The sequence below is a fragment of the Nannospalax galili genome, unplaced genomic scaffold, assembly GCF_000622305.1.
Source record: "Nannospalax galili isolate Female #2095 unplaced genomic scaffold, S.galili_v1.0 scaffold38, whole genome shotgun sequence".
Classification (NCBI taxonomy): domain Eukaryota; kingdom Metazoa; phylum Chordata; class Mammalia; order Rodentia; family Spalacidae; genus Nannospalax; species Nannospalax galili.
Window position 1 is genome coordinate 3162134 of NW_008342636.1, and position 17506 is coordinate 3179639.

General features: G+C 35.9%; 1 protein-coding gene across 3 annotated transcripts in view; it reads right to left on the reverse strand.

Annotated features, from left to right (window-relative positions):
- Positions 1-17506, reverse strand: part of Snx2 (sorting nexin 2) — a 59359-nt gene that overhangs the window by 2998 nt on the left and 38855 nt on the right. Inside the window, exons 6-13 of one of the 3 annotated variants that reach the window (XM_017799552.2) lie at positions 13035-13176; positions 9436-9514; positions 6958-7033; positions 6306-6419; positions 5959-6049; positions 3027-3232; positions 850-993; positions 393-404 (exon numbers count right to left, since the gene is read on the reverse strand). In XM_017799552.2, coding sequence (XP_017655041.1) covers positions 393-404; positions 850-993; positions 3027-3232; positions 5959-6049; positions 6306-6419; positions 6958-7033; positions 9436-9514; positions 13035-13176 — 864 coding nt within the window. Of the gene's footprint in view, positions 1-392; positions 405-849; positions 994-3026; positions 3233-5958; positions 6053-6305; positions 6420-6957; positions 7034-9435; positions 9515-13034; positions 13177-17506 lie in introns of all 3 variants that reach the window. The other 2 variants (XM_008838735.3, XM_008838736.3) reach the window with 2 other exon arrangements.

Consider the following 17506-nt stretch of genomic DNA (forward strand, 5'->3'; position numbering starts at 1 on the left):
TTTTTTTTTTTTTTTTGTCTTTTTGAGACAGGGTCTCCCTGTAGCCCCAGCTGTCCTGGAACTCACTATGTAGACCAGTCCGGTCTTGAACTCACAGAGATCCACCTGCCTCTGCCTTCTGAGTGCTGGGACTAAAGGCGTGCACCACCACGCCAGGCTTATGACTAGATTTTTTAAAAAACTGTAACTATTTATTGTCTACTGAAGACCCATCAATAAAATTCAATTCAGTACAGTAACAACAAAATGTGATTAGTGACCAATGGAACAGCTAAAATAAAATAAAGATTTAAGGAATGAAATGATATTTCCCCACTATGTAACCAAAACACTGGTACATACTCTGCAAAGAGCAGGTACACTTATTGTTAGGAATATAAAGGTTGTCCTACCTCTTCAATTTCCTTATTGAAGCATGACAAAAAAAGTTTATAAATTATAATAAACTTATACAAATTTATTAAAATACCATATATAATACATATATATGGGGGGGACTGTTGCCCAGACAACTAAATGAGAGATATAGGTTTATCTCTAAAACCACTTTTAAACACAAAATGAGTAATCTAAAAATAGCCATTTAAAAAGAAATGTGTATCATGAAGAGATTAATTTTACATTGTTTCCTTGTATGTTTCTTTATTCATTTCATAATCATGTGAAGGTAACAAAGGGCTTTGGAGAGTTTAATGAAGATCAAAATATTAAATAGTTCGAATTATTTTATATAATATATGAAAATATGGAGAAATAGCTAAGTGCTGAATGAGTCAGAAAAAAATTATGAAAAATTATGCATATATGAATGACATGAAAAATCAAAACAAATAAAGCATTATTAATTACCTCTCTTATTTCATTTTTAGCTTGCTGTATTTTATCTGGTTTGTTAGCAACCATCATTTTTGCCTCAGTTTCACGTTTTTTGAGCAAAGTAATTTGGGCATCTTCCCATTTCTGCCAGCATTTCATCCGATGGTCAAAGACGCCCTATAAGTGAATGGTATAATGCTACTAAGTAATATTTTGAGATACTTTCATTACAAGTATGATAACACTGAAATCTATAAAGTATTTAAATGCTACCCTAATATACTGAGATAGTGAAAATAAGCATGCCAATACCTAAGAATTTCACTAGCTTTTTGGGTTTCAAATGTGTCTTAAAATAAGATCTGTAATAGTTTTATGCTTTGAAAAAAAGACATACGCAATGAGGAAGTGTTAAAGCACATCTGAAGTTTTCCTAGTAAGCAACATCAAAAGTAGATCTAAATGTTGGGGAAAAAAAAAAAAAAAGAAACTGAAAAAATAGTATGACTGGGGCATACACCTGTAATCTCAGTACCCGTAAGACCCAGGACCGCAAGAGGACTATTTCGCCTTTGAGGACAGCTTGGTCTATATAGCAAATTATAAGTCAGCCATGGCTACATAGTACAGTCTTTTTAAAAAAAAGGGGGGGTGGAGAAGAGATAAGACAATGGGGGTGGAAGGATTCCAGTTAACAGGAAGTCAAGTACAAATGTAGTAGACAACGCCAATTCTAAAAGAAGTGAAAAAGCAAATAATTAAATGTCTAGAAGCTAGAGAGATGGCCCAGTGGCCAGGAGCACTTGCTGCTGCAGAGAACCTGGATTCACTTGCCAGCCCCCACATCAGGTAGCTAACAACCTGTAATTCTAGCTCCAGGGGATCCAAGACTTCTTTTGGCCTCCACAGGCACTACACACATACAGACAAGCAGGCACACACATATGTACATAAAATAAAAACAAATAAATCTTAAGGGGGTAAGTCCTATGCAAAATGAAAAGGGAAAAGAGCACACCTACTACACAGAGCTGAATGATACAGTGACCCAGGGACACCCTGAGTTAGGTTCAATATGAAAAAAGAGTAATGTTTAAAATAGTATATAAAGTAATTTTATGAATTCTACAAAAACACCACTTTCAAGTGCTATAAGCCCTCTAGAAATAGCTGTCGAAAACACCAATAAACTGGCAGTGTGACAGTGTTCTCTTTATAGATATATATGAACTCAATTACAGACTTTAGCTGAAAAAGTATGCATAAGACAGGAAAGAAGGACCATCTCATTAACTTTCTAAAACACTTGAATTCAAGGTAAAGGCAAAGGCCAAAAAGCTGGGTCCCCCTCCTCATAATCATTTATGCTCATAGAAATAATTCAAAGCATTGTAACACCGCAAAATATCTTCTGGAACACATGCTAGATTAACATACAGCACAGTGTAAGAGTATGAATACTAAAAACATCTACAGATAGTCAACTTTTTAACTGGATTACTTTCGCTACTCAGAAATACGTTTATTTAAATTTTAACATTATCATTACATGATACAATCTATGATCTAATTTAGTCTCATTTCACCTATAAATATAATGTGAATATACATTTGAATATAGAGACAGAAAGTTCAAATTCTACCCATATTCATGCTGAAGACTTCCAGAAATACATTAACTGCAACAATCACTTCTGATTTTATCCTGTCTCTTACTGCCTAGTAAGTTTTACTAACCATCCACAGAATCCAGCAAGTAGTTTCAGTTATTTGCTAGAATGAGAAAATAAATGCAAATAGTAAAAATATGCATGAGTATGTAAGTAAATATCTAATGCTATCTTACTGAGCATTCCTTACACCTCTAAATAAAATGAACTGTTTATGTACTACTCACATCATAAAGGAAAAAAATATTAAGGTACAACTTCTCATACTGTAGTAATTTTTTGTGTAGGAGTATATTATGGAATTTACACACTTAAATGAAAATCTAATAGAAAATCAAATTTGTATGTGTATATCTTTTATTTCTTAAAGACTAGTCCTGACTGGCCTAGAACCTATTGTGTAAACCAGCTAGCCTTGAACATGTGGCAATCCTCCTGCCTCTGTTTCCCAAGTAGCAGGATTACAAGCATGTACCACCAACTCCAGCCCAAATCATTTAATTAAAAATAACGTAAGGAAGATGGCAAAATAGGGCTTACTTTCACTGCAGCAATAAGACGAATGTAGTCGCTAAGAAGTTCTGAAAACATATAAAAGTCGGCAAAAGCTTGTTCTTGATGTAACTGGTCTATCTTCTCCTCAACCTCTGCAAGCTGAGACAAAGCTCTAGATAAAGCTGTATGATCCTCAGAATTACCTAACATGGCAGCACTCTTAGCAAAGGCAGCTGTGTTGGCTGAAAGTTCTGAAATATAAAAACAAAATTAAAAAAAGCATTTACTATTTGTTAGTAAAAATTTAAAATATATTGATGCTCTACATTTTATCTTTATTTTATTTATTCATTAATTGCTCAAGTAATATTTTTAATTAATTAACATGAGGGGCTGAAGAAATGGCTCAGCAGTTGAGAGCACTGGCTGCTTTTGCAGAGGACCCAGGTTTGGTTCCCAGCATCCATCTGGAGGCTAACAACCATCTATAACTCAGGTTCCAGTAGATTCAACGTCCTCTTCTGGCCTCCTCAGGCACTGCACAACACAGGTGTGCTTACATGCATGCAGGCAATATACTCATACACATAAAAATAATAAATAAATAATATTAAAAATAACTAATTACCATGAAACAACTAGTCAATAAAATGCCTTGGGCACAAATGTCAGTAGATCTACTGAAAATAGAAAAGCATCATTGCTGGGTTGGGGAAAACAGTTGTAGAGCATTTGCCTAGCATGTGCTAGGTCTGGTGTATAAATTCAATCCCCAGCAAAGCCCTCCATTCCCTGCAAAAGAATCACTGCTTATATTCTCAGGTGGTAAATTATGTCTAAATACTTGTACCATTCCTCCAATTAGAACTTCTAGAGATTGTTTTTAATATAACTATTTCAAATATTTCCAATAAAGACAATTATCTGTTTACAGGCTATTGCTAATGGCTAACAATTACATTTTCTGAAAACTGCTGCTACTCTGTAAGTTCTTTTTATTTATTATTTTTATTTTATGTGTATGAATATACAATATTGCTTGTGTGTATGTAAGTGCACCCGTGTCGTGCAGAGCCCACAGAGGTCAGAAGAGAGCATGAGATCCCCTGGAGCTGGAGTTACACATAGTTGTTAGTCACCATATGGGTGGTGGGAACCAAACTCAGGTCCTCTGCAAGAGCAGCCAGTGCTCTTAACCACTGAGCCAGCTCTCCAGTCCACTCTTTAAATCATTCCCTAAGAGACAAATTATTATATAGGAATAATTAATATACAAGTAAGTTTTGTTACTGTAGTCTTTCTTTTTATCGGGGGGGGGGGCTCTTTTTCAGACAGGGTCTCACTGAACTCATAATGTAGATCAGGCTGGCCTTGAACTCACAGAGATCCACCTGTCTCTGCCTCTGAAATGCTGGGATTAAAGGCCTGTGCCACCATGCCCAGCATGTTGCTGTTGTCTTAATGTAATCTATTGTGCTATGTCACATATTAAGCTATTATAATTAAAATTTTCCATAAATTTTTACTTTCTAAAATCTAGAGTTTTAAATGCTGTGGTATTAATTTTTGTTTTATGAGATAAGAGTCTCTAACCCAGGCGGGTCTTGAACTTTGCACAAGGCATGGATGATCTTCAACTGATTGGCTGGGTTTATGTACCACTGGAGATCAAATTCAGGGCCTAGTGTGTGCTAGGAAGAACTCACTCTACCAAATGAGCTACATTCCCAGACCCTAAACACTATGATTTAAAGATAAGCAAAATAATTCATAGGGTTTTTCAAGAAATAGAGCATAAAAAAAAGAAAATCTGTAAAAAGCATTTTTAAAATTTCTCTATCATTTTCCCCACTAAGGTTCTGAGAACTGAATTCAGGGCCTCATGCACGCTAGACAAGCACTCTACCACTGAGTCATAGCCTGAGCCCTACAAATAAAAATTGCCTAGAATCGGCCGGGCCTGGTGGCCGCACACCTTTAGTCCCAGCACTTGGGAGGCAGAGGCAGGCGGATCTCTGTGAGTTCAAGGCCAGCCTGGTCTACATAGTGAGTTCCAAGATAGCCGGGACTACAGAGAGACCCTGTCTCAAAAAGAACCCCCCCCCCAAAAAATTTGCCTAGAATCTCAAATTTTTAATAAAATCAAAGTTACTAATAAAATATTTTTAAAATAAATTAAATTATTAAATTGAAAATATGTTAGTCAATCAAATGTGTAATAATTTTAATCCAAAACTGAAGTATTTCTATAAATTTTGGATTTTTCTACTTTTAAAGTTGATGTAAAAAATACAGCAGAAACTTTTTTTTTTTAAGAAACATTTTTTTTCTTTAATACTTTATTATTTTTATATGTATGTGTGTATATGTAAGTGTACCCATGTTGTGCAATGCCTCCGGAGGCCATTGGATCCCCTGGAACTGGAGTTACAGATAGTTGTTAGCTGCCATGTGGGTGATGGGATTTGAACCCAGGTCTTCTGCAAGAACAGCCAGTGTTCTTAACCACTGAGCATCTTTCCAGCCCTGGCAGCAACTTTTTTTTTAATGTATTTTTTTATTTTATATGTATGAGTGTTATGCCTACATGTAAGTGAGTGCACCCGTGTTGTGCAATGCCCAAGGAGGACAGAAGAGGGTGTTGGATCCCCTGGAACTAGACAACTGTTAGCAGCCATGGGGGTGCTGGCATAAGAACCTGGGTCCTCTGCAAGAACAGTCAGTGCTTTTAACCACTGAGCTCTCTCTCCAGTCCTAGCAGAAACTTTTAAATAATGATATTGAAACAGAAAATATTCTCTTTTTCATTCTGAAATAAGGGTTCACTATATGTGGTCTAGACTATCCTCAAACTCACAGCAATTCTGCTTTAGCTTCTTAGATGCAGGAGTGAGTCATCACAGCCAGGACAAAAAGTATTCTCTTGTTTTCTCTCCTCTGTAATTTCAGAGTATTTACTTTAACAAGGCACACAAACCTTTTCTATGACAGACCAAGGCTTCAACACTGGCATGAAGTTTCCGAAGTTGCTGGTCAAGATTCTCAAACTGCTGCTGCTTTTCTTCAAACCACTCAGAAAAAAGTGAAAAATGGAGTTAATTTAGGAAGAACAAACCATTGTAAATTAGGTTACCAAGAGCAAGCTACCTTCCTTGCTTTAAAACAACAAATTAACCATATATAACCATGGTGGTCAACTGATGTGGCTGAGAACTAAACTCAATAAACAAATTAATATCCTATTTTCTACTTGTACAGCTTTAAAATGCAATTGTTGGGCTCATTAATTCATCTCATTATTCAAGTCGAAAAATCAGCTCTTACTGCATCCGATTCATTCATCTTGATTGTCATTTTGTTGACAGCGTCGGCAGCCTTGTTCACCATCCTCAATATTCCTGCTCCACTCAGAGCCTGTGTATTAACTGCTCTCGGCAGCTGGAATTGAATGACAAATAAGGGCAAACAAACCAGTTAAAAGCCTAGAGGTTTAACTGGGCACAAAAGGGATCCCCCTCCCAAAATAAAGAAGAGAGCGAGGAAGAAAGAAAAGAGGCTGTATTTTCTTCACTCTCATCCATTTTAGCAGTGAGATCTAATTTCTCAAATACACTACTTGTACATTCTCAAAGGAAAACTTAAAAAATAGAGTTTCTATTTGCTTTTCTTCTGCACGTTTACATTTAGATAGAACAAACACTGTTTGTCAAAATATATTAAGAAATTGCCAAGCACTCTAACACTGGCCACCTGTTTGCAAGCAGAAATAAACAGCTTAGGAACTAACCACTCTGTATCACAAAGGCTGTACTTTGCAAGTAATTTAGTTAAGTAAAGCACTAAACAAAAACAAAAACAAAAAAAACATTGCTTTATTGCATCCATTGATCTAATTATTTATTGACTACCTAATCTTATATAACTTATGACAAATATGAGGCAATTTACATTTGAAACTTTAAAGAAGAAATAATACCTCTGAACTTTCCAAGAACTGCCTTAAGTCAGGGTCCTGTAGCAAAGTTGGATGTTTTACTGTTCTCTGAAGATACCTAAATTTAAGAATTGAATTGATACTACTTTAAATGTCATGTGCTTCAACAAAAGAATAAAAATAACTGGGTAAAAAGGTGTCCCCAGCCTATCTCTTTTTAGTCTTCACTCAAAATATAGTTCTTTAGAATTTTACAGCAATTGAGTTAAATTTTTGCTTATCTTTTGAAAATTGATATGCTAATTCTTTTTCATAATTTATATAGTATCAGAGGTATGGGTGAGACTACAAGAGGGAAAAAAGTAAAAAATTTACCACAATTCTGTGACAGCTGTGAAAGGATATATCAACGCATGCAGCATTTTCACTTTGGGTGGAGCAAATAATGTTCCCAGTTTTAATTTTAGGGGACCTATCATAATTCCCCTTAAGACAGAGTTTAACTAGTACCATTTGCCAGTTTAAAAAAAAACTGTCTTTATGGAGAAGGGAGATGAATCAATTAGAACAAAGTATAATGACATGAATGAAATGTCACAATGAAACCCACTACTTTGTATACTAACTCAAAAATTAATTTTAAAAGGCAAATTATAACATTTGGGAGAGTTTTAAGGAACTACTGAAATTTAATCTAGATACTTCATACTATATGAAGATACAGTACATCTTGTACCATGAAGTTATATGATTGAAGGATAATGGAGAATCAAATTTCTGTATCCTTTGTATAACACATTTTCATTAAGCGCCTTACCAAGTATGCCATCCAAAATATTTCCAATTTGCTCATGGGAAAATGAGACTTGAAATGTCTCTCAAAGGGTTGTGATGACATTTTCAGAAAGAAGCAAAATCAAGAGACAAGAGATAGCACTGCGTGCCTTTATTCTTTTTTTTCTTTCTTTTTTTTTTTTTGGTCTTTTTGAAACAAGGTCTCCCTGTAGCCCCAGCTGTCCTGGAATTCACTATGTAGGGCAGGCTGGCCTTAAACTCACAGAGATCTGCCTGCTTCTGCCTCCCGAGTGCTGGGACTAAAGGCGTGCACCATCATGCCTGGATTTGACATGCTTTTATTCTTAAAAATATTCTTTCTATAACTTATTTTACAACACTAGCAATTCCAACGCTTATCTAGACTTTTGATACAATTTAAATCCTTTTCCTGGGTAATTTCAGATTCTCATTGACTGACTCCTACCTTTTAGTTTTTCAGATTTGAAATTTTTAAACTACATATTCTTTAGCTTTTTAATGGTGACTTTACTGAGACATTTTCTTAAAATGTGAGCAATTTACTATTAAAAACAGGAAGTTGCTTGAAAAACAGTTGTAAAAACAATCTGTACCCTGAAGATAAACATGTGAGTGCATTCTTTCTCATCCTCTCCCTCCTACAACCTATCCCACCTAACTCAAGACACTGATTTTAAACCAAAAGAAAAAATTAAGAGAAAACAAAAAACTATAATATTAGAAAATGCTAAAAGTCTAAGTAATTAGCATTTTATGTTCTAAAAGTTGGGTTTTCCAATAGTTTCCATTTTATTAGGCTTCTGAGAGTGGGATTCTTCCCATCCTTTTAGTCTGCCACAATAAAAGGAAGCCTTCAAATCTACAGGACATACGTAATTATACACTCTAAAGATAAAACATATACATTAGTCCTTAATTATAAAGTGAACCCAAGCAATGAGTAACATCATTGTACACTTAAGTCAAAATCAAATACACAAAAATGACAGGGCACACCCTTACATTTTTCGCTGTTTTAACAGTGCTTATATCAAATAACTCAAACAAAAAATTAATTTAGATGAACTATATATAATTAGTTAAACTATTTATACATTAGTTAAATAGCACATAAATATGGTATAACTTCCTAAGAATCTTAAATAATTTTTGACCATATGTATTTTGGGGACCAGAGGGCAGTGCTGGGGGTTTGATCCAGAGCCTCAAGCCTGCTAGGCAAACAGATCACTACTGACTACCCCCACCCCACACACACATGTAGCCCAGGATGGCACTGGGCTAAAGATCTTTCTGTTTATGCTTTCTGAATGCTGAGATCATAGGTATGTACCAAAACATATGACTTCTCCAAACATTTCTACCAAGTGCTCCTACAATCACAATTTCCATGTTTTCCTTTAATAAGTACAGTAACTTCTTGGTGCTTATGATTATAATTTTAATGTCAATTAATTCTTAATGCTTATATAAAACAGGTGTTATTTTGTTAGATAAACATGAATAATAGTAAAGATTAATAGAAATAGAATATATAGTATTACATAGTTTAAATAATTTTTAATTATACTTAAAAGTATACTTAAGACTCATCAAGTATACTTTGAAGAAAAACATTAAAACATAGCCATGTCATATAATAAGTAAGAGTCATACTGGTAAAGCAAAAAATTGAGAACAATAAATCACTACATTTACAATTACCTTTCAAGAGCTGCTCTCCTTTTTTCTACGAACTCAGTGGATGACGAATCTTCTTTACCTACTTTGACCTTGGTCATACCTTTGAAGAAATTGAATGAAATTCATAAGAATTTCAGGTTATTGTGAAACAGGCTATTACAATATATTCAAAATTAAAATATACTTTGAACTTGATAAAAATGTGCCTAAGTTGGTTGCTGTTATCTTATTCAAACTATGAAGAATTAAATCTCATGAAAAGTTAGTATTTATATTTAGTAAAATACAACAGGAGCAAACAGCACAATGAGTTGTGTCTGTAGTTTTTGGACACATACTACTTATACAAAAGCTTACATCAAAGTTTCATTATCTGTTACTATACTTCTGGTAAATTCAAATGCTTTTACATTTCACAGATTTTGCCCCAGTCATGGGGTTTGAGCCTCATGCATGCTAGACAAGGGCTCTACCACTGAGCTAGATCTCTAGCTTAATTTTTTCTACATATCCTTTTTAAAATTTTTTTTTATTTATTATTTTTATTTTATGTGTATGAGTGTATTGCCGGGTGTTTAAAGTGCACCCGTGTTATGCAGTGCAGTGTTATGCAGAGGTCAGAAGAAGGCGTCAGATACCCTGGAACTGGAGCTACAGATGGTTGTTAACCACCATGTGGGTGCTAGGAATTGAACCCGGGTCCCCTGCAAGAGCAGTCAGTGCTCTTAGCCGCTGAGCCATCTCTCCAGCATCCAACATTTCGTTTTTTAAAAAAAGATTTATTTTATTATTTATGTACATGCACACATGTAACTGAGTGCTTGTGGAGGTGAGAAGAGGGTGTCAAATCCCTTAGAGCTGGAGTTCCAGGAAGCTGTAAGATACCCAACATGGGAGCTGGGAACCAAATCCTGGTCCTTTACAAGGGTAGCAAGCATTATTAACCACTGAGCCATCTCTCCAGTCCCTTTTTCAACATTTCAATACACAAAATGAAATTTTAAAAAATTAAAGTCAATGTTTGCATCTCTCTCTCTCTCTGTCTCTCACTCACTCACTCACTCACTCACTCACTCACTCACTCACTCACTCACCTTTTTGAGACCAGTCTCCCTGGAGCCCCAGCAGGGCTGAAACACTCTATGTAGGCTGGCTTCAATCTCACAGAGATCTGCCTGCCTCTGCCTCTCAAGTGCTAGGATTAAATGCATGCACCACCACGCCTGGCTAAAGTTTTCATTTCTTATAAACAATAATTAGAGTTCTTTATAGAATGACAAAATATAATGGTAGGAGCTGAAGAGATGGCTCAGCGGTTAAGAGCACTGGATGCTGTTGCAGAGGACCCAGGTCCAGTTCACAGCACCTACATGGTGGCTAACAACCATCTGTAACTCCAGTTCCAGGGGATCCAATACCTATTATTGGCCTCCAAGGGCGCTGCACACACATGGTGCACTTACCAACGCACAGGCAAAACACTCATATACTAAAAATAAATAATTAAAACATAATAGTGGCAAGTGTAACTGATGAATTTGCTAAATGTTTTCCCTGCTGTAGGGCTAAGAACATGTTCACATTTGTCATGGCTATTGTTGCTGTTTTTGTTGTTTTGTCTTTGTTTTACAGAGCCAGAGTCTCAATTACATAGTTCAGACTGATCTCAACTATGATCTAAGCCTTCCCAGTTGCTGCTATTACATAAACACAGTCTCTTGCCAGCCTGTTCTCCTTTTATAACAGTTTACACAGAATTGTGTTTTTATCTCAGCTAAGGTCCTGATGAGTGGTAATAGATACATGCTAATGAAGACTCCTTTCAGTGGCAGTTATAGCTTCCCAGCAAAAAGTTACTATTTATTCACCACCATCTCACTATCAGTGCATGTACTTAAAAAGTCAGAACACCTGGTGTGGCAGATGTCTATAATCCTAACATATGAGAGGCTGAGGTAGGAGGATTGTGAATTTGTGTCTACTCTGAGCTACACAACAAAACTGTGTCTCAAGGAACTCAATCAAATGGGCTAGGCATGGTGTGTAGTATACACTTTTAATCCCAGCATTTGGGAGGCAGATGCAGGCAAATCTTGGTGAGTTTGAGGCCAGCCTGGTGGGGCTGGGGAGAACCTGTCTCATAAAGAACAAATAAAAGCAAGTATTTTAAAAAGTAAAATTAAGGGCTCAAGAGATGACTCAGTAGTTAAGACTGCTTGTGGTACCTGCAGAGAAATTCCCAGCACCCATGTTAGGTAGCTCACAACTAACTCCTGTTCCAGGGAATCCAACTCCCTCTTCCAGCCTCTGTAGATACTTACATGCACTTGTTCATACACATACACACACACACACACACACACAACAACAACAACAACAACAACAACAAATCTTTTTTCAAAAAAGTAAATAAAAAGGATCAGCAAAACTCCCTTTAAATATATTTCAGAATAATAATCCTGGTTGTATAGAAAAGTAAAATGGGGTAAGCAACCCAATATTTTAAAAAGAATGGGAATAACCAACAAAATTTTAAGAGATGACATATCTTAAAAGTAGAATAGCAAGGGCTGGAGAGATGGCTCAGCATGTAAAAGCACTTGCTGTCAAACCAGATCATCTGAGTTCAAGCGCAGTGATCCACAATGGGAGGAGAGAACCAACTCCCACAAACTGTCCTGATCTCCACATGTACATTGTGGCAAAGATGCCCCACATATACCAAATAAACAAATTAAAAAAAACATTTTTTAGGGGCTGGAGAGATGGCTCAGCGGTTAAGAGCACTGACTGCTCTTATAGAGGGCCCAGGTTCCACTCCCAGGACCCACATGGCAGCTACAAATTGTCCTTAACTCGAGTTCCAGAGGAATCTGAAGCCTTCTTCTGACCTCCGCGGCACTGCACGACACAGCTGCACTCACACACATGCAGGCAATACACTCATACACATAAAATAAAAATAATATTTTTTAAAAAATTAAAAAAACCTTTTTAAAAGTAGAATAATGAATGTTTTCTTTTTTTAAAAAAATAATTTTCCGCATTTTTTGAATTAAGCCTTCATTGCTGGTAATAGTAAAAAAAATTTTTGTTTTATCTGAGTCAGGGTCTCACTATGTAATCCTGGTTAGTAACTCACTTTGTAGTCCAGGTTGAAAAACAGAAAGATTTTTATAACATTAAATTCAGATAGGAAGTAAACTAAGATGAATTTAAATACCTCTTATATGAGCAAAACTAAATTGAATCTTTGGACAATATAGCTAAGCACCAAATAGCCCTAGCTCTTAGAGAAATGTTAACATCTTAATAATATTAAGTATCACCTGAATATGACTCAGTAAAACGGTATTCTAATGATCCTAGAAGGTTATAGTTTCTAACTGCCTTTAACTTGATAAATTTCAATCCAATACTCAACATCCAAATTTTCATGTGTTAGAAAATAATCCCCAAACATTCTTCAATGATATACATGCTCATCGGAGCATATATAAATCCTGCATGTCTAGACACTCTGAGATGCTGATGGTAAATGGTTATGGAATACACAAACCCATACAGTCAAAACTGTTAGTAACAGTCACAAAAATTAATTTTTTAAAATTCATGCTTACCTACTATACTCTTTTCTGGAGCTGGTGGCACAATGTAACCAACATGTAAATATTTGCTTGCTAATTTGCTATGCAAACCAAGAAAGTCACTGAATCTTCTTTTAACTGAAAATTCACTCTTACTGAACATTGAAAGTGAAGTCTATAAATGAAGAAGAGGTATTTCAAATTTTAATAGTAAGTAATTACTAATGCTATACATGAATGCAAGCACAGCCTGCTCTATTTTACAAAAGAATGCAGAGTATTTAATGTGGCTTATGGATTTTCTAAATTAAAAAAAAGTTTTAGGGCCTGAATCACAGTTTTTAAAAGCAACATTGAGATGTCAGAAAACACTTGCTTTATTCTATCTTCAACCCCTCATATCCAACATACCTACTCTACCATACTTTTGCTAATTCGTTTTTTTCCCCCTTTTCGGTTTTCTGAGACAGGGACCTGTTACACAGTCCATGCTGGCTTGAACTCATGACGCGTATGCCAAAATATTTACCCATTGTCCAGGATCTCCCTCTGAGCTTCAACCCAATATTTTCAAATACCCAAGAGGCAGCTCAACATACAGCTCACTGGTATCTTTTTTCTTTTTAATTATTTTTATGTGTATGAGTGTATTGCCTGGCATGTATGTGAGTACACCAGTGTTGTGCAATGCCACGTAGGATTTAAGGAGGGTTTGTAGGCGCCACGTGGGTACTGGGAATCGAACTCAGGTCCTCTGCAAGAACAGTCAGTGCTCTTAACCACTGAGCCATCTCTCCAGCCCCATCTCATTGGTATCTTAAACTTACTACATTTTTTCCTGCTCGAGTAAGAGTTCCACAAGAAAAAAGCACTTGTCTACATTGTTTAATATTATGCTCGGGTGCTTGCACCCGAGCTTGCAATCAGAGTTAAGGGGTGTAATATATGTTTTGGCAACTAACAAAACTCACGCCATCCTCAAGGTAATCTTCTCCTCCATCTTGTCTTTCTACAACTACGAAATTCCTTTAGTCAGTAAATTAGGCATCCTTCTCTTCCTTTTTCCTTATATTCACATCTTACTGATTCTCCCGCCTACATAATTAAAAAGCCATTCATTTTGCTCACTTCTAGAACTATTCCTTGGTACCAAGTTTTACCCTCCACCCCTTTTGAGCTGTTTTTTGTTTGAGGCAGAATCTTGTGTATCCCAGGCTACATTAGAACTCACTACACAGCCAAAGATAACCTTGAACTTCTGATCCGCCTGCCTCTACTTCCTAAGTGCTGAGATTACAGGTGTGAACCACTTCACCTGGCTTCTGTGTGTGCTGAAAATTTGGTTTAAAGGTGCCTGCCACCATGCTTAGCTATTTTTAATTTTATAAGAACCTTCAAACTGGGCTGGAGAGATGACTAAATAGCAATAGCTGCTCTTACAGAGAACCTGGGCTCAGTTCCCAGCACCCATATGGCAGCTAACAACTGTCCTACCTCCAGTGCCAGGGTATCCCTTGCCCTTTTCTGACCTATGTGGGCATTACATGGCACAGGTACACTTACATACAGGCAATATACTCACATAGATTAAAAAATAAAAATAATACAGTTATTTTTTAAAAAAAGAACCCTCAAACTGATTTCCAAAGTGGCTGTATTGATTTGCACTCTCACCAGCAGTGAATTAGAGTTCCTCTTTCTCCACATCCTCTCCAACATTTGTTGTTGGATTTCTTGATAACAGCCATTCTGACCAGGGTTGTTGAATACTTTTTAAAATAGTTATTAGCCATATATATATAATTTTTCCAACTATCTATTCATTAGCTCATTTGCTGATTGATAGCTTTATTTACTTAGTACTTAATGCAATTCTGTGGAAATTCTGGATATTAGCTCCTTGTCTGAGGTTTAACTGTTAAAAGTTTTCTCTCATTCTATAAGCTGTCTATGCGCTCTGCTTATAGTTTCCTTTACTGTCCAGAGACATTTTAATTTCATGTAGTCACATCTGTTGATACTTAGGACTAGTTACTGTACTGCTGCTGTTCTTTCTGTTCAGAAAGTTCTTGCCTACCCCATGTCCTGAAGAGTATTTCCTATTTTTTCATCTTGAAGTATCAGCATTTAAGGTTTTAAATTAAGGTCATCTTTGATCCAATTTGAATTGATTTTTGTACAAGGTGAAAGATGTGAAGTTAATTTCACTCTTCTGTAAGTGGGTATCTGGTTTTTTTTCAGTACCATTTGTTGAACTGGCTGCCTTTTTTCCAATGTACATGTTTTTGCCTCCTTTGTCAAGAATTTGGTGGGTAGAGCTCTATTTCTGTCCTCGATTCTATTCCAATGGCCTGCCTATCTGTTTTTATGTCAGTACCCGGCTGTCTTTATCATACAGCTGTGTAGTATGATTTGAGGTTGGGTATTATAATACCTCCAGCTGTACTTTCACTCCTTAGGGCTGCTTTTGCATGGGTTCTTGAACTGTATTTTTCTAGATCTGTGAAATATGACAATGGAATTTTGATAGGTACTGCATTAAATCTGTAGATTTATTTAAGCAGTATAGCCATTTTCACAATACTAATACTAATTCTGCCAATCTAGGAGCACAGAATGTCTTTCCATCATCTAGTGTATTCTTTGATTTCCCTTTTCAGTGTCTTGACGTTTTTGTTGTAAATGCCTTTGTCTTCTTGGGTGAGGTATATTCTTAGATTTTTTTTTTTTTCCCAGCTATTTTGAATGGGTATTTTTTCCAATTTCTTTCTCTGAGAGTATATTGTTGGTATATTTGAAGGCTATTATGGTTTTTTTCTAGTATGATTTTATATTCTGCAACTTTATTTATTAGATCTAGTTTTGTAGCAGATTCTGTAGGCTCTTTTAAATATAAAATCATGTTATCTGCAAATAAGAATAGTCTGAGCTCTTCCTTTCCTATTTTTATCCCCTTTCTTCCTTTCTCTTGTCTAGCTGCAAAAGCTAAGACTTTGAGCACTATACTGAATAAGAGGGGAGAGGAGGCATATGTGTCTTGCTCCTGATTTTAGAGGAAATGTTGTCAATGTGTCTCCACTTAATAAAATGTTGGCTCTAGGTTTATTGTATATTGCCTTCATTATTTTTAGGAATGCTCCATCTAGTCCTAACATCTCCAGGACTTTAATCAAGAAGGTATGTTGAACTTTGTCAAATGCCTTTTCAGCATCAATCAAGATAAATATGTAGTTTCTGTCCTCCTTAAGTTTGTTTATATGGTATATTATATTTATTGATTTGCATATGTTGAACTAACTTTGTCTTTTTGAGATAAAGTCCACTTGGTCATAATATATGATCTTCTTAATGTGTTCCTGAATTCAGTTTACAAGTAGCTCGTTGAGAATTTTTACAAATATGTTCATCAAAGAAAATCATGTGTAGTTTTCATTTATGCTGTGTCTTTACCTCATTTTGGTACGAGAATAATACTAGCTCTGTAGAATGAATTTGGTAGTGTTTCTTCACATTCTATTTTGTAGAACAAGTTAAAAGAATTGGCATGAGATCGTCCTTAAAGTTTGATAAAACTCAACGGTGGATCAGTCTGGTCCTGGGTTTGTCTTTCAGAGGAGACTTTTGATTACAGTTTCTTCTCATTGTTTACAATGGATCTGTTTATTTATATTGTCTGATTTTATTTTGTTATATTATATGCATTTAGAAATTCTATTTCTAGTTTCCAGTTTTTGGGGGGCTTTTTTTGGTCTTTTTGAGGGCTGTAGCCCCAGCTGGCCTGAACTGGCTACATAGAGCAAGCTGGCCTTGAACTCACAGAGATCTGCCTGCCAAGTTCAGGGATTAAAGGCATGCGCCACCATGCCCAGTTCCTCTCAGATATCTTGATATTCAAACTTATTGCTATAAAACTTTCCTTAGAATTGTCTTGCCTGCATCCCAGAGGTTCTGATAGGTTGTATTCTCATTATCATTTGTGTCTAAGAATTTCTTAATTTTCTCTCTGACTTCTTGGATGACCTATTATTACTTATTAAAGTTAGGATTATTGGAACAAATTTGTTTTCTGTTTCAAGATTTAATCCTTTAATAAGTGGCCTTCAACTGGCAATCTTAACCTCTACCTGGATCCTCCCAATTCATATTAGTTCAGAGATCTGTCCAAACAAAAACCTAATAAAACCATCCTTTTGTCTAAGACTCTTTAGTAACTCCCCTTTATGCTAATGATGAAATAAACTTAATGCGACAAATCAGAATACATACACGTTTATAGCCAAAGAATTTAGTCATGAGTTACTTCTCACAGATCAGATCCTGGAAAGCAATGCTTTCTTGACTTTTGGCTTTACACAAGCAAATCCTTTGCCTGAAACAAGCATCCTATTCCTTCCTTCCCATCCTTACCAAATAACTGTCACATATATCTCGGCTTAGCACTACTTCAGCCAGGAGCCCTTCCCTGACCCTCGGGTCCAGATTAATTCACTTCCTGCATACTTTCA